General features: G+C 41.2%; 1 protein-coding gene across 1 annotated transcript in view; it reads right to left on the reverse strand.

Annotated features, from left to right (window-relative positions):
* Positions 1-16,784, reverse strand: part of CRLF3 (cytokine receptor-like factor 3) — a 52,425-nt gene that overhangs the window by 16,829 nt on the left and 18,812 nt on the right. The window contains exons 4-8 of the mRNA XM_010861698.1: positions 9,127-9,334; positions 6,392-6,479; positions 5,092-5,269; positions 3,181-3,403; positions 2,147-2,279 (exon numbers count right to left, since the gene is read on the reverse strand). Coding sequence (XP_010860000.1) covers positions 2,147-2,279; positions 3,181-3,403; positions 5,092-5,269; positions 6,392-6,479; positions 9,127-9,334 — 830 coding nt within the window. The remainder of the gene's footprint in view (positions 1-2,146; positions 2,280-3,180; positions 3,404-5,091; positions 5,270-6,391; positions 6,480-9,126; positions 9,335-16,784) is intronic.

Raw genomic sequence — 16,784 nt, forward strand, 5'->3', positions numbered from 1 at the left:
TGCGCCCTCCCCCCAAACACAAGACGGTGCCCCCAACACAAACACACCATTCACATCTTCTGCCGTCATGGCCAATGACCAGCATTACTTTAAACAACAAAAGAAAACATTTTCAATCCACATTCAAAGGAAAAATGACAAAAATGCAAAGGTCTGACTAAGGTAATACTGAGCTTAACGGTCAGTTAATCACCTGCCAAGAGGGGCCCAGTCAAGCACCTTTGGAGGAGGAAGGAGGAGCTAATGGGTTAGGCCAACTGTCAGGCCACAGGCTGCAGAAAGGAGGTGGATGCAAATCAATGTGTAATTTCTAATGTCGTAACCTAAAAACATTTATTGAATGACTTAAGAAATAAACCTAAGTAGGTCATCTATTGGCCGGGTTCCCCTGGGTTCACAGAGAAAGAAGTTACCGGCAGAAGAGCATCCGATCACCATCACCAAGCGAGAAAAGTCACAGAAGACGGGAAAGGAAGAGAGCTAAGGATATGGAGAAACTGTACATTTCCACACTCTGGCATGAAAAAGACTAACAAGCAATATCGCTGTTTGTTGTTTAGTCGCTAAGTCGTGTCCGACTCTGCAACCCCATGGACTGTAGCCTGCCAGGCTCCTCTATCCATGGGATTTCCCAGGCAAGAACACTGGAGTGGGTAGCCATTTCCTTCTCCAGGGGATCTTCACAACCCAGGGATCGAATTCAAGTCTCCTACATTGGCAGGAGAATTATTTTCCTGCCACAGGGAAGCCCAAGAAGCAATAAAGACCAGTGTTAAAATCATGGGACCCAGACTGACTGGGTTCAAATCCTAGCTTTGCCATTTACTAGTTGTGTGACCCTGGGTAAGTGACTGGACTTCCCTGTGCCTCAGTATCTTCATCCATAAAATGGGTAACTAAACCTATTTCATTGGGTTATGAGAAGCAATAAGTGAAATGCTTAGAATAGCACCTGGCACATGGTAAATGCAACTTAAAACTGCAATATTACACTGATTATTATTCTTATTATGAGCTGAGATATCTGGCCTGAACCTATTAACTCAGGAAGCCCTGTCATTATACAGAAGTCCCTTCTGCTCAGAAGACTCACTAATGGGAATATCTCTATCAACAAGGGACATAAGCAGAGAAGAGATTTGTTAGTTCAGAAAACTGATTACCCGGGGAATAACTAAGTCGATGTTAGGTACTAGACTCCTTACTTCTCTGTCAGTATTTTTCTGGTTATTAAGTCATTCTTTCATTGTAACGTAAGGGGCAAGGGGAGGTGTCAGAAATGAGACAAAGCATAAACTAGTGCATTCTGATCATGCTGACGGTTCAAATGACTTGGCTGGTGGAGAACATGGCAACATTAGCTTAGAGAAAACTTTCAGATACTCTCCATGCCTTATACAAGAGACTGAGAACAAGAGTAACCCGGAACAAGCATTCACAATAAAATCCCACGATTCTCACGACTTAAAACCTAGAGGAGAGCTTGCTACACTGAGGGGTGTATGGTGAACATCAGGCGAGCTTTACTTTCCTCAATCAAAACTGGGCTTTGGTTCTCAGGAAAAGTTATTTAGAAACAGGACTACAGAGAATGTATCTCAGCAAACATGAAAACAAGGAAAAGGGAATTTTTCTAAGACAGGGAGCAATGGGTGAAGAAATAGAAAATAACTGGTGGCAGGAGAGGCTTGTTTTCCACTTTATTTTACAAAGACTAAACATATATACCACATGTATCTACACACAGTACGTTTCCTTAGGCTGTCTTTCACTGAAACCTGCTCTTTTGGATTCACAAAGGAAAAAAAAAATTGGGGACCTCTGAATTTTTAAGATGGACTTTTGAGAGATATTCTGTTTATCTCTATTTACCAGGAGGAAAGAAGACCTAAACACCATGGTGCACTATGTTATCAAGCAAAGGAAGGCATTTTAAACACTTTATCTCACTTCATGCTCATAATAACCCTATGACTACATATGAGAAAAACGAAGCAAAGAGAAATAAGGAAATGACTCCAAGGTAATACTGCCTAGAAATGACAGAATAAACTCAGGACTCTTTAGACCAGAAGCTCCTGGATGCTCTGAGTACTTCCCGCTACTGCCCAAGGCCTGAGAGTCAGATCTTTTAATATCCACTTGCCTGAATGTTAACGTCTGCCCACAGAAGTAAGTGGGCGCGCTGGAGTAGAGAACACCGGACGACTCGGCATCATTACGAAGTGCTATGTTTCTCCGACTGCTCAGGCTGTACCCCTCAAAGCCAGCTGTCCACTCTTTTTAAAAAGCAAAAGATATTGAAAACTGTTAGAATCATTTGGGGAAAACCTTCGACACAGATATATTAAATAAAACTTGGAAGTGGAAGACGCCACTCTTAGGAGTCATGGGCAAGTTCAATAAAGGGAAAAATTCAGTGATAGGGTGTCATGGTTAATCCTACATACCACAAAGATTTTAGTCTCTTCTTCCACATTTGTGGCAAGGAAGATCAAACAAGCATTATCCCTTACTACTCAATAAAATCATGTTTGAGCTTATTCCAACCTAAGAGGTAATTAAGAAATGAGTCTAAATATTTTAAAAAAGTAATACAAGAGATCAATTTCAAATCATAAGACTTTTTTGGAAAAAACAAAAAAAAAAAAAGCCCCTAGCAAGATATACATTGAAGGTTTGGGTTAAATACTGCAGTCTTCTAAGGCAATATTTACAAACCTTTGCTTTTAGGGACGTTTCTACTCCTATCTGGCACTACTTGGGGAACCTCGTGTGCATGCATGCTCAGTCGTGTCTGACTCTTTGCAACCCCGTGGACTGTAGCCCACCAGGCTCCTCTCTGTCCATGGGATTCTCCAGGCAAGAATACTGGAGTGGGATGCCATTTCCTACTATAGGGGATCTTCCCAACTCAGGGATTGAACCCACATCTCCTGCATTGGCAAGCAGGTTCTTTACCACTTGAACCACCTGGTTAGCCCATTTGGGGATGAATGAAAATTTATCAAAATCCACATGAAATAATCTGAGCAGGAAGTAAAAGATGTGTCTCATGTCATTCTCCATCAATTCAGGGTCTATCCTTAGGAAAAAGGGTTGTCAGTGGGCTGCCTTTTAGCAAAGAATACAAGTCTTCATACATAGGAAAGTTTCAGGAGTAAGAGGGCAACGGCATACCATGCGGCACCAGTGTGGAATGACCGATCTGGGGGACGCTCCACGGACTCCACTCCTGTCGGCCGTCTCCTCGGGCGCAGACTCTGAACTGATAATCAACGTTGGGGTCTATGTGCAACACAATGAATTCCGTTTCAGAGCCTACATATACATCCTCAAAATGATTGGAAGTACATTTACGGAACTGGAGCCTGTAATCTTGGGCGGTAAAGTCGTCATCCACCTGGGGAGAAAGGCTTTATGTTAGGCAGAAGTCAGAGAACAACTTCTCTCAGCATTACAACCTAACTCTGAATGGGGGCCTTTGGGACTGAGCAAACAGGCCCATATGCTGAATATGAGCTGGTCTCAGGAAGCTCAGAGAAAATATGACATCATTATTTCCCTTCTTTTCCTTACTGAACCATGTGTTTTTATTTGTTTTTTTTTTGGTGCACTGAGTCTTCATTGCAGCACTTGGATTTAGTTGCCCCTAGACATGTGGGATCTTAGTTCCCCAACCAGGGATTGAATCTGCATCCCCTACACTGGCAGGCGGATTCTTAACCACTGGACTGCCACAAGTCCCTGAACCACGTGCTTTATAACCCCGGTGTGATATGAACAGATCTGCTTCCTTTGAAGTATCGATGTGTTTCCTACACAATAAAGCCCAAGATAAGACAGTCAAAATTCAAAGACAAGCATCCCACAACTACATTATTCATGTAACTAAGAGAGAGGTAATATCTGAAATATATAAAGGACTTTGTAAAATGTAATATGTAAAACTTATAAAAGAAAACAAGGCAGCCAGCAAGGGAAATGCATAGAAGACACGAGTCAGTGTTTTACAGAATAAGAAATATAAGCAGCTGAAAATATATAAAGATATGCAGCCTAACTTGTAGTATGGAAAATGCAGTCAAAATCCACCATGAGGTACTACACTGGCAAAGACATAAAGTCTGACAATGCCAAGTACCGGTGAAGATGCAGAGTAAGAGGCATGTGTACACCACTGGGAGAAGGACACTCGGGGACAATCACTTTGGGAAGAGTTTGGTTATCTCCTGGTAGAGTATAGATCTAATATGCTACCTCATAGTTTTACAGCTAGGTATATACTTTAGAAAATCTTAAATGTGTATGCAAGAAAGCATGAATAATAATACTTATAACAAAAGAACTGACAGGCAAAAAAAAAACAGAAATACAATAAGAGTCTTTGTTTTGAACCAACAGAAGTATCTACTTCTTTCTTCTGTACAAAGGCTTCATTTTTAAAATTTCATTAAAAACAATGAAAAGAATAAAAAATTAATCAAAAACAAGAAAAACAATTTTGTAACAAAAGTAAAAATCCCATTTAAGAAAAGTTTCCAGAAGCTGACCACCCACCTCTGAATGATGTATTTGTCAACAGCCAAGATATTATGACTCACTTGGACATGGTTTTTATCTAAAATATGGTAATTCACATGCATAATATGACTTATCACATGCTTAATATGACCAATACACAAAATTCTTGGTAATGCTGAGAGTGTGGGGGAAAAGAACATACTTTTGAACTTTTATTTCAGAGGTACTAGTTCAATGTTGAACAGAAAAATATCCAACAGCCAACATTCACTAATACCTTCTGAACTTTTCTAATAAACAGAAATGGGAGCAATTCTCAACTCACCAAGTTACGTTTGGGAAATGTGTGATGGCAAACGTTTTGATACAGAGATTTTAAAAAGTACCTTCAAAACTGTTCATCTCAAAGCAACAGCTAGTTCAAGTTCCCTATGACCTTAATTGTAAAGCAAAAGGCAATTTTGTTCACGCAGAGAAGAAAACAGTAACTAATAAAAAAAATTGTAAAGGCCCCTAAAACTCAAATTCATAACGCTGAAGCCACTTCTACAGTTCTGAATTACATACCTTACACCACCGTACGATGATGCCTCCAGGTTTCTCTATCAATTCTTCTATCTGTACCGGTGGGCGAGATGCTACCGTTCCATGTTTAAAAATATGGTCTTTCACTATGTTAAGAATTGAGTCATCCAATTGAGCAGATAAGCAAGGCACGTCAACTAGTAAAGGCACTTCTGGTAGGCTGAGGAAAGAAAGCTCATGTTTATGAGACTTTTAACCAAGAGTTAAAAATACAAGGGAGTATAGCTTTTAAAATTGCATATCACTATGTTGTATTGGGCTTCCCTGGACGCTCAATCGGTAAAGAATCTGCGTGCAATGTGGGAGACCTGGGTTCAATCCCTAGGTTAGGAAGATTCCGTGGAGGAGGGCATGGCAACCCACTCCAGTATTCTTGCCTAGAAAATCCCACGGACAGAGGAGCCTAGTGGGCTACAATCAATGGGGTCGCAAGAGTCAGACACAACTGTGCAACTAAGCACAGCACACGTTGTATACCCCAAAACACATACAACACTGAAAATCAACTATACATCAATTTTTAACAAATTAACAAAGAATATTTTATTTGTCATTTCACTTATTTATTTTTTGACTCAAACGTGTGGCTTGTGGGATTTTAGTTTCCCAACCAGGGGTTGAATCCAGGCCCTCAGCAATGAGAGAATGAAATCCTAACCAGTGCACAGCCAGGGGCTTCCCAACAAGCAACATTTTCAATCAGTCACATGCTGTAAGGACGCAGGAGCCGCTGGTAAATAATGCTAATGGCAGTGGGGGATGAAAAGGGATAGGATCACAACTGTCAAGTTTATGTCAAAAGATTTGGTTTACTGAGTTGTGACTCAATTTTCTTTGTTTCAACTGAAGTACAGTTGCTTTACAGTATTGCATTAATTTCTGCTGTATGGCAAAGTGATTCATTTACACATATTACATGCATTCTTTTTTATATTCTTTTCCGTTGTGGTCCATCATTGGTTATTGAATACAATTCCCTGTGCTAAACAGCAGGACCTTGTGGTCTGAGCCATGACTCAGTTTTAATGATATGTCCCGAATTTTTAAAATTTAATGATTCTCTTACATGTTAGGATTGAAGAAAATCTGTAGTAGTTCTATTTCATAGATTACAATCCCGACTATTCCACACTAGTAATACTGGTAATGGGTAGTGAAACTTTGAAAAATATACTCTCTATCTCCTTGAATCATAATTTTTAACAGGAAAAAGAGAAGGAGAGAGGGAGAGAGAGAGAAAAAAAAGAAAAGCAGTTTAAGCCCGAGAGACATGCGCTCTCACCTGTCCAGCTGGATGTGCGAGGCTTTCTTGGTAAAGCTCCAGAGCTTTTCATTCTGTTCTCCTATACCTCCCCGAATGGCGAGCTCACCTACAATCAGGGATAAGAGAACCAGTACAGGAAAAACGGTCACCTGTGTTAGGTGGGTCTCCGCATCTCTCGAAAACGATTCTTATGTGATGTCACAAATTCCCCAAAAGCAAGTGTAGGAACTATTTCAGCAGTGACTTTAAAGTGAAACACAGAGGAACAGGGTACATGGTGGCTGCATTCTGCCAGAGATGAAAGATTCTGCTCTGCAAGTGGAAACCTGGTTTATCAACCAAGTGTATGGCCAGGTCCCCAGGGACCCTGTCCTTCCGCAGCCCTAAAGAACACTACCAGAACGGTTTTCTGTCTGACTGTGCCCTGGAGTCACTCAAGTGTTTTGAGACCACATAACAATGACCCCACCCCTCACCAAAAGGAAAACAGAGGCATACTAACACTGCTTCAGAATCCTCACAATTCCATAAATAAGTTTTTATCCCTTGGGAAGGGAAAGGAGGAAAAAGTTTGAAATTTAAAAATATTTCTGAAGTATAAAAAAAAAATTTAGCAGCAGATGCTGTAACAAACATGTATGTGCCTCAAAGGATTTTATTTTCTAAAATAAAATCACTGGTTAGGCCTCATGCTGATGGGTACACACTCTTGACCTGTGCTGAACTGCTGCTGAGTCTGTTTCCAAATGCTGAGCCCCCAGGGAAAGACATTCTGCAGTCCTGCTAAAAAGAATTTTCTCAAACGCACTGTTATGGTCAGTGGCAAATAAACACTTGTCCTTGAAGAGAAGCTGGAAATGGAATCAGCATGTACACATAACACTAGTACTATATTCTAAGTGAGACCAGAAAGGGGACTGACTTCCGGCTGAAGTGACAACCTGCGAGCCATACACACTTTTTATTCTGTGCCACGCACAGCACTCAATGAAGAATGGACGGCATTCAGGCTCCCTCCCTGAGTCCTCTGTCCTTAACTGACCTCTAAATGTTGGCATCTCTCAGAGTCCCACCTTGTACAGCCTTCCCATCTCATATTGCACCCTCCCCCTCCCCTTTTTTTTTTAACTGAAATGTAACTTTTACTTTAATGTTTTTAATGGAGAAAGAAAGACGGGTCTTTGAAAATGTCATAGTTCAGGTAAACCTAAATTCTAAGAATAGTAAGAGTGAGCCTGAACCATTTGAAAGTACAGAGATGGGGTGGAAGGTGGGAGGGAGGTTCAAGAGGGAGGAGACATATATATACATACCAATGGCTGAGTCATGCTGAGGTATGGCAGAAACTAACTCAATACTGTAAAGCAATTATCCTCTAATAATTTTTAAAAAAGAAAGTACAGAGAAAGAGTGGAAATATGAACATCCCAAGGAGTCATTTTAATCATATTGTGCTCTCTCGATGACTTTACTTATTCCCATGGATTCAGATGCGTTGTACACACCACTCCACATCTCCAGGTAGGATCTCTCTCCTTAGCATCATACCCACATTTCCAGCTCCTGATATCTTTAGCACCTCAAGCTCAACATACCCAGAACCAACTGTCTAACCACTCACCCTCCCCCTTCATGTCCTGAGTCAGTCAATGGTACAGTTCACCAGTCATCTAAAACCACACTGGCCTGGGTCATCCCAAACCCTTCTCTTCCTCCTCCATCCTATAACTGGGCAATCGCCAACACCAACAGGAAGAGCTCAGTAAAATCACCAATCATTCTACGTCCAAAAAATCTTAAAACCTGCTCTGCTTTACCTTCATCTGTCACGCCTCTGTCATTTCCTATCTGGACTGCTGCCATGGTGTTCTCATTAGGCACTTTTTAGTTCTTTAAAACTCCTAATACAGTTTCCAAACTGTTGGCAGTGTCTTTTTTTTTTTTTTAATGTAACTCTGTGGCCTAAAAGACTTCATTCAAGACCTCCCAGATATGCCATTCACTTTATTCTTGGCATGACTTCTGTTTCCAGTCTTGCTGTGAACTCCTTTTCCTCTTTTGCCTGCTTGATGAATTTCTTCAGCCTTTGTGGAAGTTCTCCTGTTGGAAGCCACCCCACCCTCTTCCAGAGCTAAGCATTTTTCTTTTTGTGCTCTCATGAGGTCTTAGATCTCTCTCACCATATGTGCCTCTCTCACCGGCCTGTGAACCCCAAAGGGCAGAACTAGTACCTTTTTATTTAATGTACCTGACAAAGACCTACAGGAGGGAAGGAAAGAAGGTAGACAGACGTGGAGGCAGGAAGTTAGCAAGGGAAGAACTGGGCACGCTTTAACCAAAGTAACTGACTACATTCAGGAATATAACCACTACAGTCTCAGGAGTAAACACCAATCCTACTCCTTAACCTTCTAAAAATAACAGTGGAATTAAATCATCAACACCCTTGAAAACTACGTGAACAGATTCAAAATGATCGCAAAGTTGCTGTGTTAACTAAGAATGAGAGACTGTTATCATAGAACCATAAGAAAGATCATTTACTGTGTTCTGTAAATTACTATAATTAGTACATGAATTGCAACTTACCCTAGGATACCTCACTGTACCCCTGTTATCCTATTATCACAAACTTTCCCAAGGTACGAACAGCCTAAGCACCCAGAGATGGCAGGAAGCCTGCTGGTGCCCTGGGAAACCAGCACAACGTCGACCTGAATGGGCCGCATTTAACAGGCTCCCTGGACTCCCACCTTCTTGGACTAAGTCCTCTGCAGTGTTAACTCCGTGTTCTATCAGCTTCTGGCAGTCATCTAGTGGTTTGATGGTCTCCTGCTCAATGGTGTCCACCTCTTGCAAGAGGGTCACCAATCGCTCATCCAGGAGCTTTGCAAGCGTTCCCTTTAAATCATTAAAATGCTGTTTGAGGACATCTCTTGTCTGGGATGCACTCTCCTTGATCTGAAACGAAATAACGTAAAAACTCAGAGTCTCTAGGAAAGGCTGATCCACAGGCATCACCCATAATAATCTCAAGGCACTACCCCAACATCACCTTCCAGTCACTGGTAAACCAAATGTGATTCATCTGTGCAGACCTGCTCAGTATTTGCCTTCAGGTGAGACAGAACAGCCTCACACCCTGATCCCATCACTCACAGACGAGGTCAATCGGATTAGGCTATTAATAATTAAATACACCATGCTTCAATGCCCTTGTTCTTCAAATGAGGATAATTACGCTCGCCCGATGGAGCTGCTTGTGGATTAAATAATCTACGCCCTGCACTTGGTAAAATAATCGGCACATTGTTGCTTTCAATAAATAAACATTAGCAATAATATTATCTCCACAAAGCAGTTTTCGGAAATAGTAATGTTTCAGTGCCAAAGAAAAAAATCAGATTAGGAAGAGATTAAAATTTATTTTACTGGAACTTCCCAGACGGTCCAGTGGTTAAGACTCCATGCCTCCACTGCAGCGGGGCATAGGTTTGATCCCTGGTCAGGGAACAAAGATCCCACATGCCATGAGGCCCACCCTCCCCCGCCAAAAAAAAAAAATTCATTTCACTGAAAAGTAGAAAAGAAATGATAGCTTTAAAAAGTGCAAAACAACAACAACAACAACACTGTGGACAAAATGCCCTCATTATGGTTTAAAAAAAACAAAAAAAAACTAAGAATTTATTTACAATCCAAAAGGTTCACAGGAAGCAGAAGATGTTCAAAGCACACCTCTGGGACAATGACGTCATCCTCTTTGAGTCACGGTCCTCTGTGAATTTCAATGAGAGGTTTATAGACCTTCCCAGAAAAAATGAATAATCCCTACCAAAAAGAAACTGATTCAATATCAGAGATTACAAAGTCCCTCAGATCCCAACCACAGCTTGCCCAGAGCAGTAATTCTGAAACTTGGTTTGCAGAAGAATCACGTATCAGACAATCTGTTATAGCTTAGATAGCAAGGCTCCACCCCAGAACTAGCTTGGAGAAGGGGTCAGGGGAACATACGACGGGCAGAGTCCTCCTTTTTCACAAGCACACCTGTGACTCTGCAGCCCATGCTTTGAGACACACTACCCTCGATCCTCAGAGCCCAGATTAAGAATGGTTTGTTCTAGGAGATATGACAGAAAAATCCTTACATCTCACAGATATTCTGAAAACAAGTCAGCTGTCTGTACAGACACCTGATTGTCTTTTTAAGCATACAGATAACACACAATTCACCTTTTCTCACTTAACAGGAAAATTCTAACTATACACTAGTCAGCTGAATTTAAGCAAGCTCACATTTTGTTGTTGTTCAGTCACTAAGTCGTGTCCAACTCTTTGCAACCCCATGATCTGCAGCATGCTGGTTTTCCTCTCCTATCTCCTAGCGTTTACTCAAATTCCTGTCCTTTAAGTTGGTGATGCTATCTAACCAACTTCATAACCAAGTTCATACTGTACTTTGCAAATATTATATTAATTTCCTAAGACATATTATATTACCCTAACCCTTTGCTAACTTGATCTTAGAAAGAGCATTTGAAGGCTAAGAGAAATCCACCAAGAAAAGAATGTATCAAAATGTGGATAAAGCCCAATATTTCAACAGGTAACAGAGAAATTTTGAAAACTTTCTACTTATTCTCTAACACTAAAATTGAAAACCAGAATACAAAATTGTTGCCCAGGGGTTTCCCTGGTGGCTCAGGGGTAAAGAATCCGCCTACCAATGCAGGAGACACAGGTTCAATCCCTGATTAGGGGAGATCCCACATGCTGCAGAGCAACTAAGCCTGTTCACCACAACTACGGAGGCTGTGCTCTAGAGCCTGGGAGCCACAACCGCTGAAGCCCGTGGGCCCCAGAACCTGTGCTCAGCAACAAGAGAAACTACTGCATTGAGACGCCCACCCACTGCAACTACAGAGTAGCCCCCACTCCCCAAAACTAGAGAAAAGCCCCCATAGCGATGAAGACCCAGCACAGCCAAAAAAATAAAACCATTAAGAACAAAAAAGTTACCCAGAAATGTTCACGAGCATGTGAAAACAAAAAATGCCCACATCTAAGGGCTACAAAGAAATACGGGCGAAAAAATGGTTTGATTGGCTGGGGAGATTGTAGAAACAATTTCTTCTCCTTTCAACATTAACGTGTTACAACGCTGCTTGTGCAGTAAGTGAAATAATTTCTTAAATCATAAAGAACAAAGAAATTCTAACAAGTTTAATTGCTATTAATCTCTGTAAAGTTACTAGAGAACTTTAAAAAAATAAGAGGGTTATATTAAAAATGTCCTTGCTTTAGCACATCACCCAACTGTGGGATCAGGTACCTGAGAATCAGGCCCTAACATACGTAAAAACTAGCAACTAAGTGTTGTTCATTACAATTACGTTAATCGTGTATGTGTTTGTGTGTGTGTGTCAGTCGGACACAGCAGTGTCTGACTCTTTGTGACCCCATGGACTGTAGCCTGCCAGGCTCCTCTGCCCACGGGATTTCCCAGGCAAGAATGCTGCAGTGGGTAGGCATTACCTTCTCCAGGGGATCTTCCTGACCCCAGGTCTCCTGCATTGCAGGCAGATTCTTTACCGTCTGAGTCACCAGAGAAGCCCCCCCACCCCATGTATGTGTTTAAAACCTTTCAAAAAGAACCAGGGAAAGAATGCCTTAGGATTTTGATACATCTCACCTGGAATATGGTTAGAAATGGAAAATCTCAGGTCCTATCCCGAATTATTGGATCAGAACCTGCAACGGTAACAAGGTGATTCACACAGACCTCACAGATACCAGGATAAACGAAGACGACAAACTGGAGCTCTGAAATACAGTTCGACCCCCCACCGCCACCAGCAAGAGGAAATTCTGCAGTCGAGCGCTGTACCAAGGAGGTCCTGCATCTCTCCCTAACGGATACCACACACACAGGAAGTGCACTGGTTGGGTAAAGTCAACTTCCTCTTTAGAAAGAATTCAAAAGCTCCTGCTGCTGCTGCAGAGCCCCACTACGTTTTGTTTTGTTTCAGAACCTCAGAAAAAAAGGAAATGTGTGAACACAAAGCAGTGAGAGGGCCTGAGAAGGGAGAATCCATTTCCAAACTCACCTCCTCTCATTTCATTGTAAATGTGACTCCTTTTTGCTCATAAATCCTGGACCACCACTGTTTCAAACTTGACACTTCCTTGGCACCAGTTTCTTCTCCCAGAAATAGCTCTTAATTCAAAGCTACAGTCACCTTTAATCGAATCATGTAACCAATCAAGGTCATTCCTTGGGCTTTTACACAACTAATTTTAAAATGTGGACTTCACAGCTGAGTGAATTTCTTGGTACTTGATGTGGCACCATGGTCCAGTGGGCTCACTGTTAGCTTGTTCACTCATCCCAACTGTGAGAGGTGGGTCTGTACTGTCTACATTGAAGAAAAAGCTCAAAGAAGCCAAAAAACTTCCCCACAGCCTCCCGGTGCCAGAAAACAGCATGACTCAAAGGTTCACGGTCTGTCCAGGCACCAAGCTGCTTAGTGCGTACAGACCCCATTTTGTTTGTTTTTAAATTATTTTTTCATTTTTGGCCATGTGGCATGAGGGACCTTACTTACCCCAACCAGGGAACACACACACACACACACTATGCATTCGAACTGCACAGTCCTAACCACTGGACTGCCAGGGAAGTCCCCCAGAATCCGTTTTAAGGCATTCTGGTAAACCTGTAAAGTTAAGTGATTGGTTGAAGACATTTCCTGCCACAATGTGTATTTCTTGTCCTTGCATAAGGAAAGGTGTGGTAGACAACCACTCAGGGCAAAACAACTGTTACAATTTGTAACAAAGTAAATTTAAGAAGGATACAAATGATACATAACTCAAGGTCTCAGAAAGGAAATGTAATATACATTATTTATATTGATTAACAATATTCAGAACCAATTTTCTACTAAAACTTCTAGTATAACAGACCATTAAAATTTACAAACTTTTCACTGCAGTTGATTTTAATTCCAAAGCAACTTTTAAAGTTTTACAGAAGTTCTCAAAAAGTGAATAAGCTTATGTAACAGTACAAAGCCATACAAAACCCTAGTAAAAGATACTTCACAGCCCTCCAAGACAATAGTGACTGATACTGATTTTGCTCTAGAGCTTAGCTACTAAAATATCAAAGAGCCTGTGTAGAATCTGATTTAAGACATCTCTGGTCTTAAGTGGCAATATATAGTAGCTCTGTCTATAATATAACATGCCTGTGTTTCAGGAAATGAAGTAACTGGAATCTCCTCTAAACCATGGATTTTCATGACTACAGAAGAAAAGAATTTTTATCCTCCAACTTTAATCTAAGAATTTATACTCCCAACTGTTTTGCTTATAGGAAACTAAAATTATTAGAGGCTGGCTTTAAATATGATTAGCTAACAAGAACATAGGAATCAAAAATAAAAGACAAAGATACAAAGTAATCAACTGAAATTGAAGAAGCTAACCAAAATGTTCCCTCTGGGTTCACAGGATTAGCTCTTTGTCTTCACACTGACACCAAGACATAAGTCATTAATAATAATAGTAATAATAATGGCAATAATAACAATATAGCAGCCGTCCCCACTTACCGAACACCTGTGTACCAGGTACTTATAGCCGTGCTCTCACTTAAATTCTACCACAACCCCATGAAGAAATCATCTGTAGGTGAGTGACCTACAGGAATCAGAGAGATGAACTTGCCCACGTCACAAAGCCAGTCAAGTGGCAGAAAATCTGAACTGTCTGCTTCATGTATGGACTCAAAAGCGCTGCTACATTTCCTTCTTGTCTCTCTTACAGTTAGGCTTTCTTAAAAAACGCTTACTAAACTTTCAAAAGGAAAACTTTACTATATGATTTGGCAGTCTGTTACATTAATGGCCCCAGGGAACCATAAACCATGCCTTGTGGCACTCAGATCCTCGTAGAGACCTCTCGGTGAGAATACAGGCTGGGCGGTGACTAGCAATGCAGTCATCCGTGCATCGTTACAGGCAGGAGCTGAACTGTGCTGGCTCCAGGCTGCAGCCTTAAGATGACCTGGCAACTTCTGCTTTTGCACTTTCAGGGGCCCTGCCATTTACGAAGCATGGCTATCCTTCTTGAGAGACCAAGTTGAGGGGGGAGGAAAGTGTGAGGCGGGGGAGGAAAGTGTGAGGGGTGGGAGGAAGAAAGAGGGCCTGGCAGCCAGGCCCAGCCACGCCAGCATTCCAGCTGAGCCCTGCTACCACTTTAGGCTCCAAACAGGTAAGTAAATATTCCATCTTGAACATTCCGGCCTCAGCTGCCATCTGACTGCAATTACAGAAGAGCTGCCAGCAAAATCAGGAGAACTGCCCAGCTGAGCCCCAGTCAGTCCCCAGAACACTAAGCAAGCCTTTTAAGCCATTATGCTCTGACATAGTTTATTATGTAGCAACAAATAACCAAATCATGACAAAACAAATGTTTAATTCGTGATTATCTGCATTAGTGAATAGGGTGAATATAATCAAGGCCACGAACAATCTAAATGAATGTCTGCAAAAGTACACCCACAACATTCATAAAAGCACTCATTCAATATTTACTGAGCTTTAGTATGTGCCAGGAACTAGGGTTATAAAGATGAATAAAGCATGATCCTGACCTCAGAAAACTGTGTCATTCTAGTAAAGGAGAGAGTTGCATGCCCCCGTAACTAAAGGAAAAAGTATTAAGTTCTTATGTAAGTGGGACAGCCACAAACTGCCATCAGAGCTCAAAAAGCCCTTTCTGCTGGAAGAGAGAGGAGACGTTTCAAGAATTAGATGCCAGTGGGAAAGTAGGGGAGGTCACCCTGAATGATATAGTGGTATTAGTTCTACAGCTAACGTTTATTAAGCAGCTCATAAGTCCCAGGCATTGTGTTAAACATTTTAAATACATTTCTCCCTTTAATTCCCACAGTGGCCAAATAAAGTAGGTCCTATCCCTATCCTCATTGTACAGATAGGAAGGAAAGTGAGGCACTGGGAAAGTTAAGTGTCTCAAGGTCTTATGACTAACGGGGGCAAATGCAAACAAAGTAAAACAACTGCAAATATAAATGATTCATGGATATCCCTCAACAAGAAAAGCATGGGGCTTCACAGGTAGTCCAGTGGCTAAGACTGCGTGCTCTCAATGCAGGGGCCCAGGGTTTGATCCCTGGTCAGGAAACTGCATCCCACAGGCTGCAATGAAAAGATCAAAGATCCCACATGGCACAATGAAGACCCGGTGCAGACAAATGAATAGATAAATATTAATAAATATTCTTGAAATAATAATAAAAGCCTGTCCTGGGAATTCCCTGGGAGTCCAGGAGTTTGGACTTGGTGCTTTCACTTCCAGGGCCGAGGTTTGATCTCGGGTCAGTGAACTAAGATCCCAGTGGACTCCCCCCACCCAAAAAACAAACCCAAAGCCTGTCCTACATTTGTTTGGCTTTTGAGATCACAAATTAGTCATATAATTTACCAGGTTTCTAGTAATAAGAACAGTTCTTCTCTATCCAAGTAAAATTTACATCACATTCTATCTTGGAGAAAAAAAAAAAAAAATCCCAGACAGAAATAAACTGGGCCCTTCCGTGACACTCACACACTTTTTAATTAAGCTCCCTGAGTTTAACATTAATTCCAAATGCTTTTATGAATTCTCATTTCCTACTATATTTCAAGTGAGTTTGGACTCAACAAGCAGCTCTCAGAGTGCTGTGCTTAAAGACAATTTGTGAACACTTGTTTGAGAAAAGATGACTAAAAAGCCAATGTAAATATGTGGTCTTTTGCACACAAATATATGTGCAGCTTTTTCCCCCTTGGTGGTTGATTATTTAGTTTTGCTTCTAGAGCTTTGCTTCTGTTTTGTATTTTGACATATCTGAGTCAATACTTTTCAGCCTGCTACCAACAAATGCTCTGTAAGTATCTAGGTAATTTTAATTCACCTCTGGATTAAAAATTAGACTGTACATGGGAAATCTGTCATAATATATGCTTATGATGTAACATGAGCCAAAAGAAAAAAGCATATATAAAGTTGCAAAACTACTATACAGTAGTTTTTCAATTTGACAAAATAATGTCTAGAAGGATACACCAAATGTTAACAGTGGTTGTCTGTAAATAGAATTATGAGTTATTTTCAAATTATTCATTTCTTCTTAGGTTTCTCCAGCTTGGGATTTAACCTTTTCTTAGGACACTATAATGGATTTCCCGGGTGGCTCAGTGGTAAAGAATCCGCCTGCCAAAGCAGGAGACATGGGTTCAATTCCAGGGTCAGGAAGATCCCTTGGAGAAGGAAATGGCAACCCTCTCCAGCATTCTTGCCTGGAAAATTCCAAGGACAGAGGAGCCTGGTGGGCTACAGT

The sequence above is a fragment of the Bison bison genome, unplaced genomic scaffold (genome assembly GCF_000754665.1).
Source record: "Bison bison bison isolate TAMUID 2011002044 unplaced genomic scaffold, Bison_UMD1.0 scf7180017864472, whole genome shotgun sequence".
NCBI classification, from domain to species: Eukaryota; Metazoa; Chordata; class Mammalia; order Artiodactyla; family Bovidae; genus Bison; species Bison bison.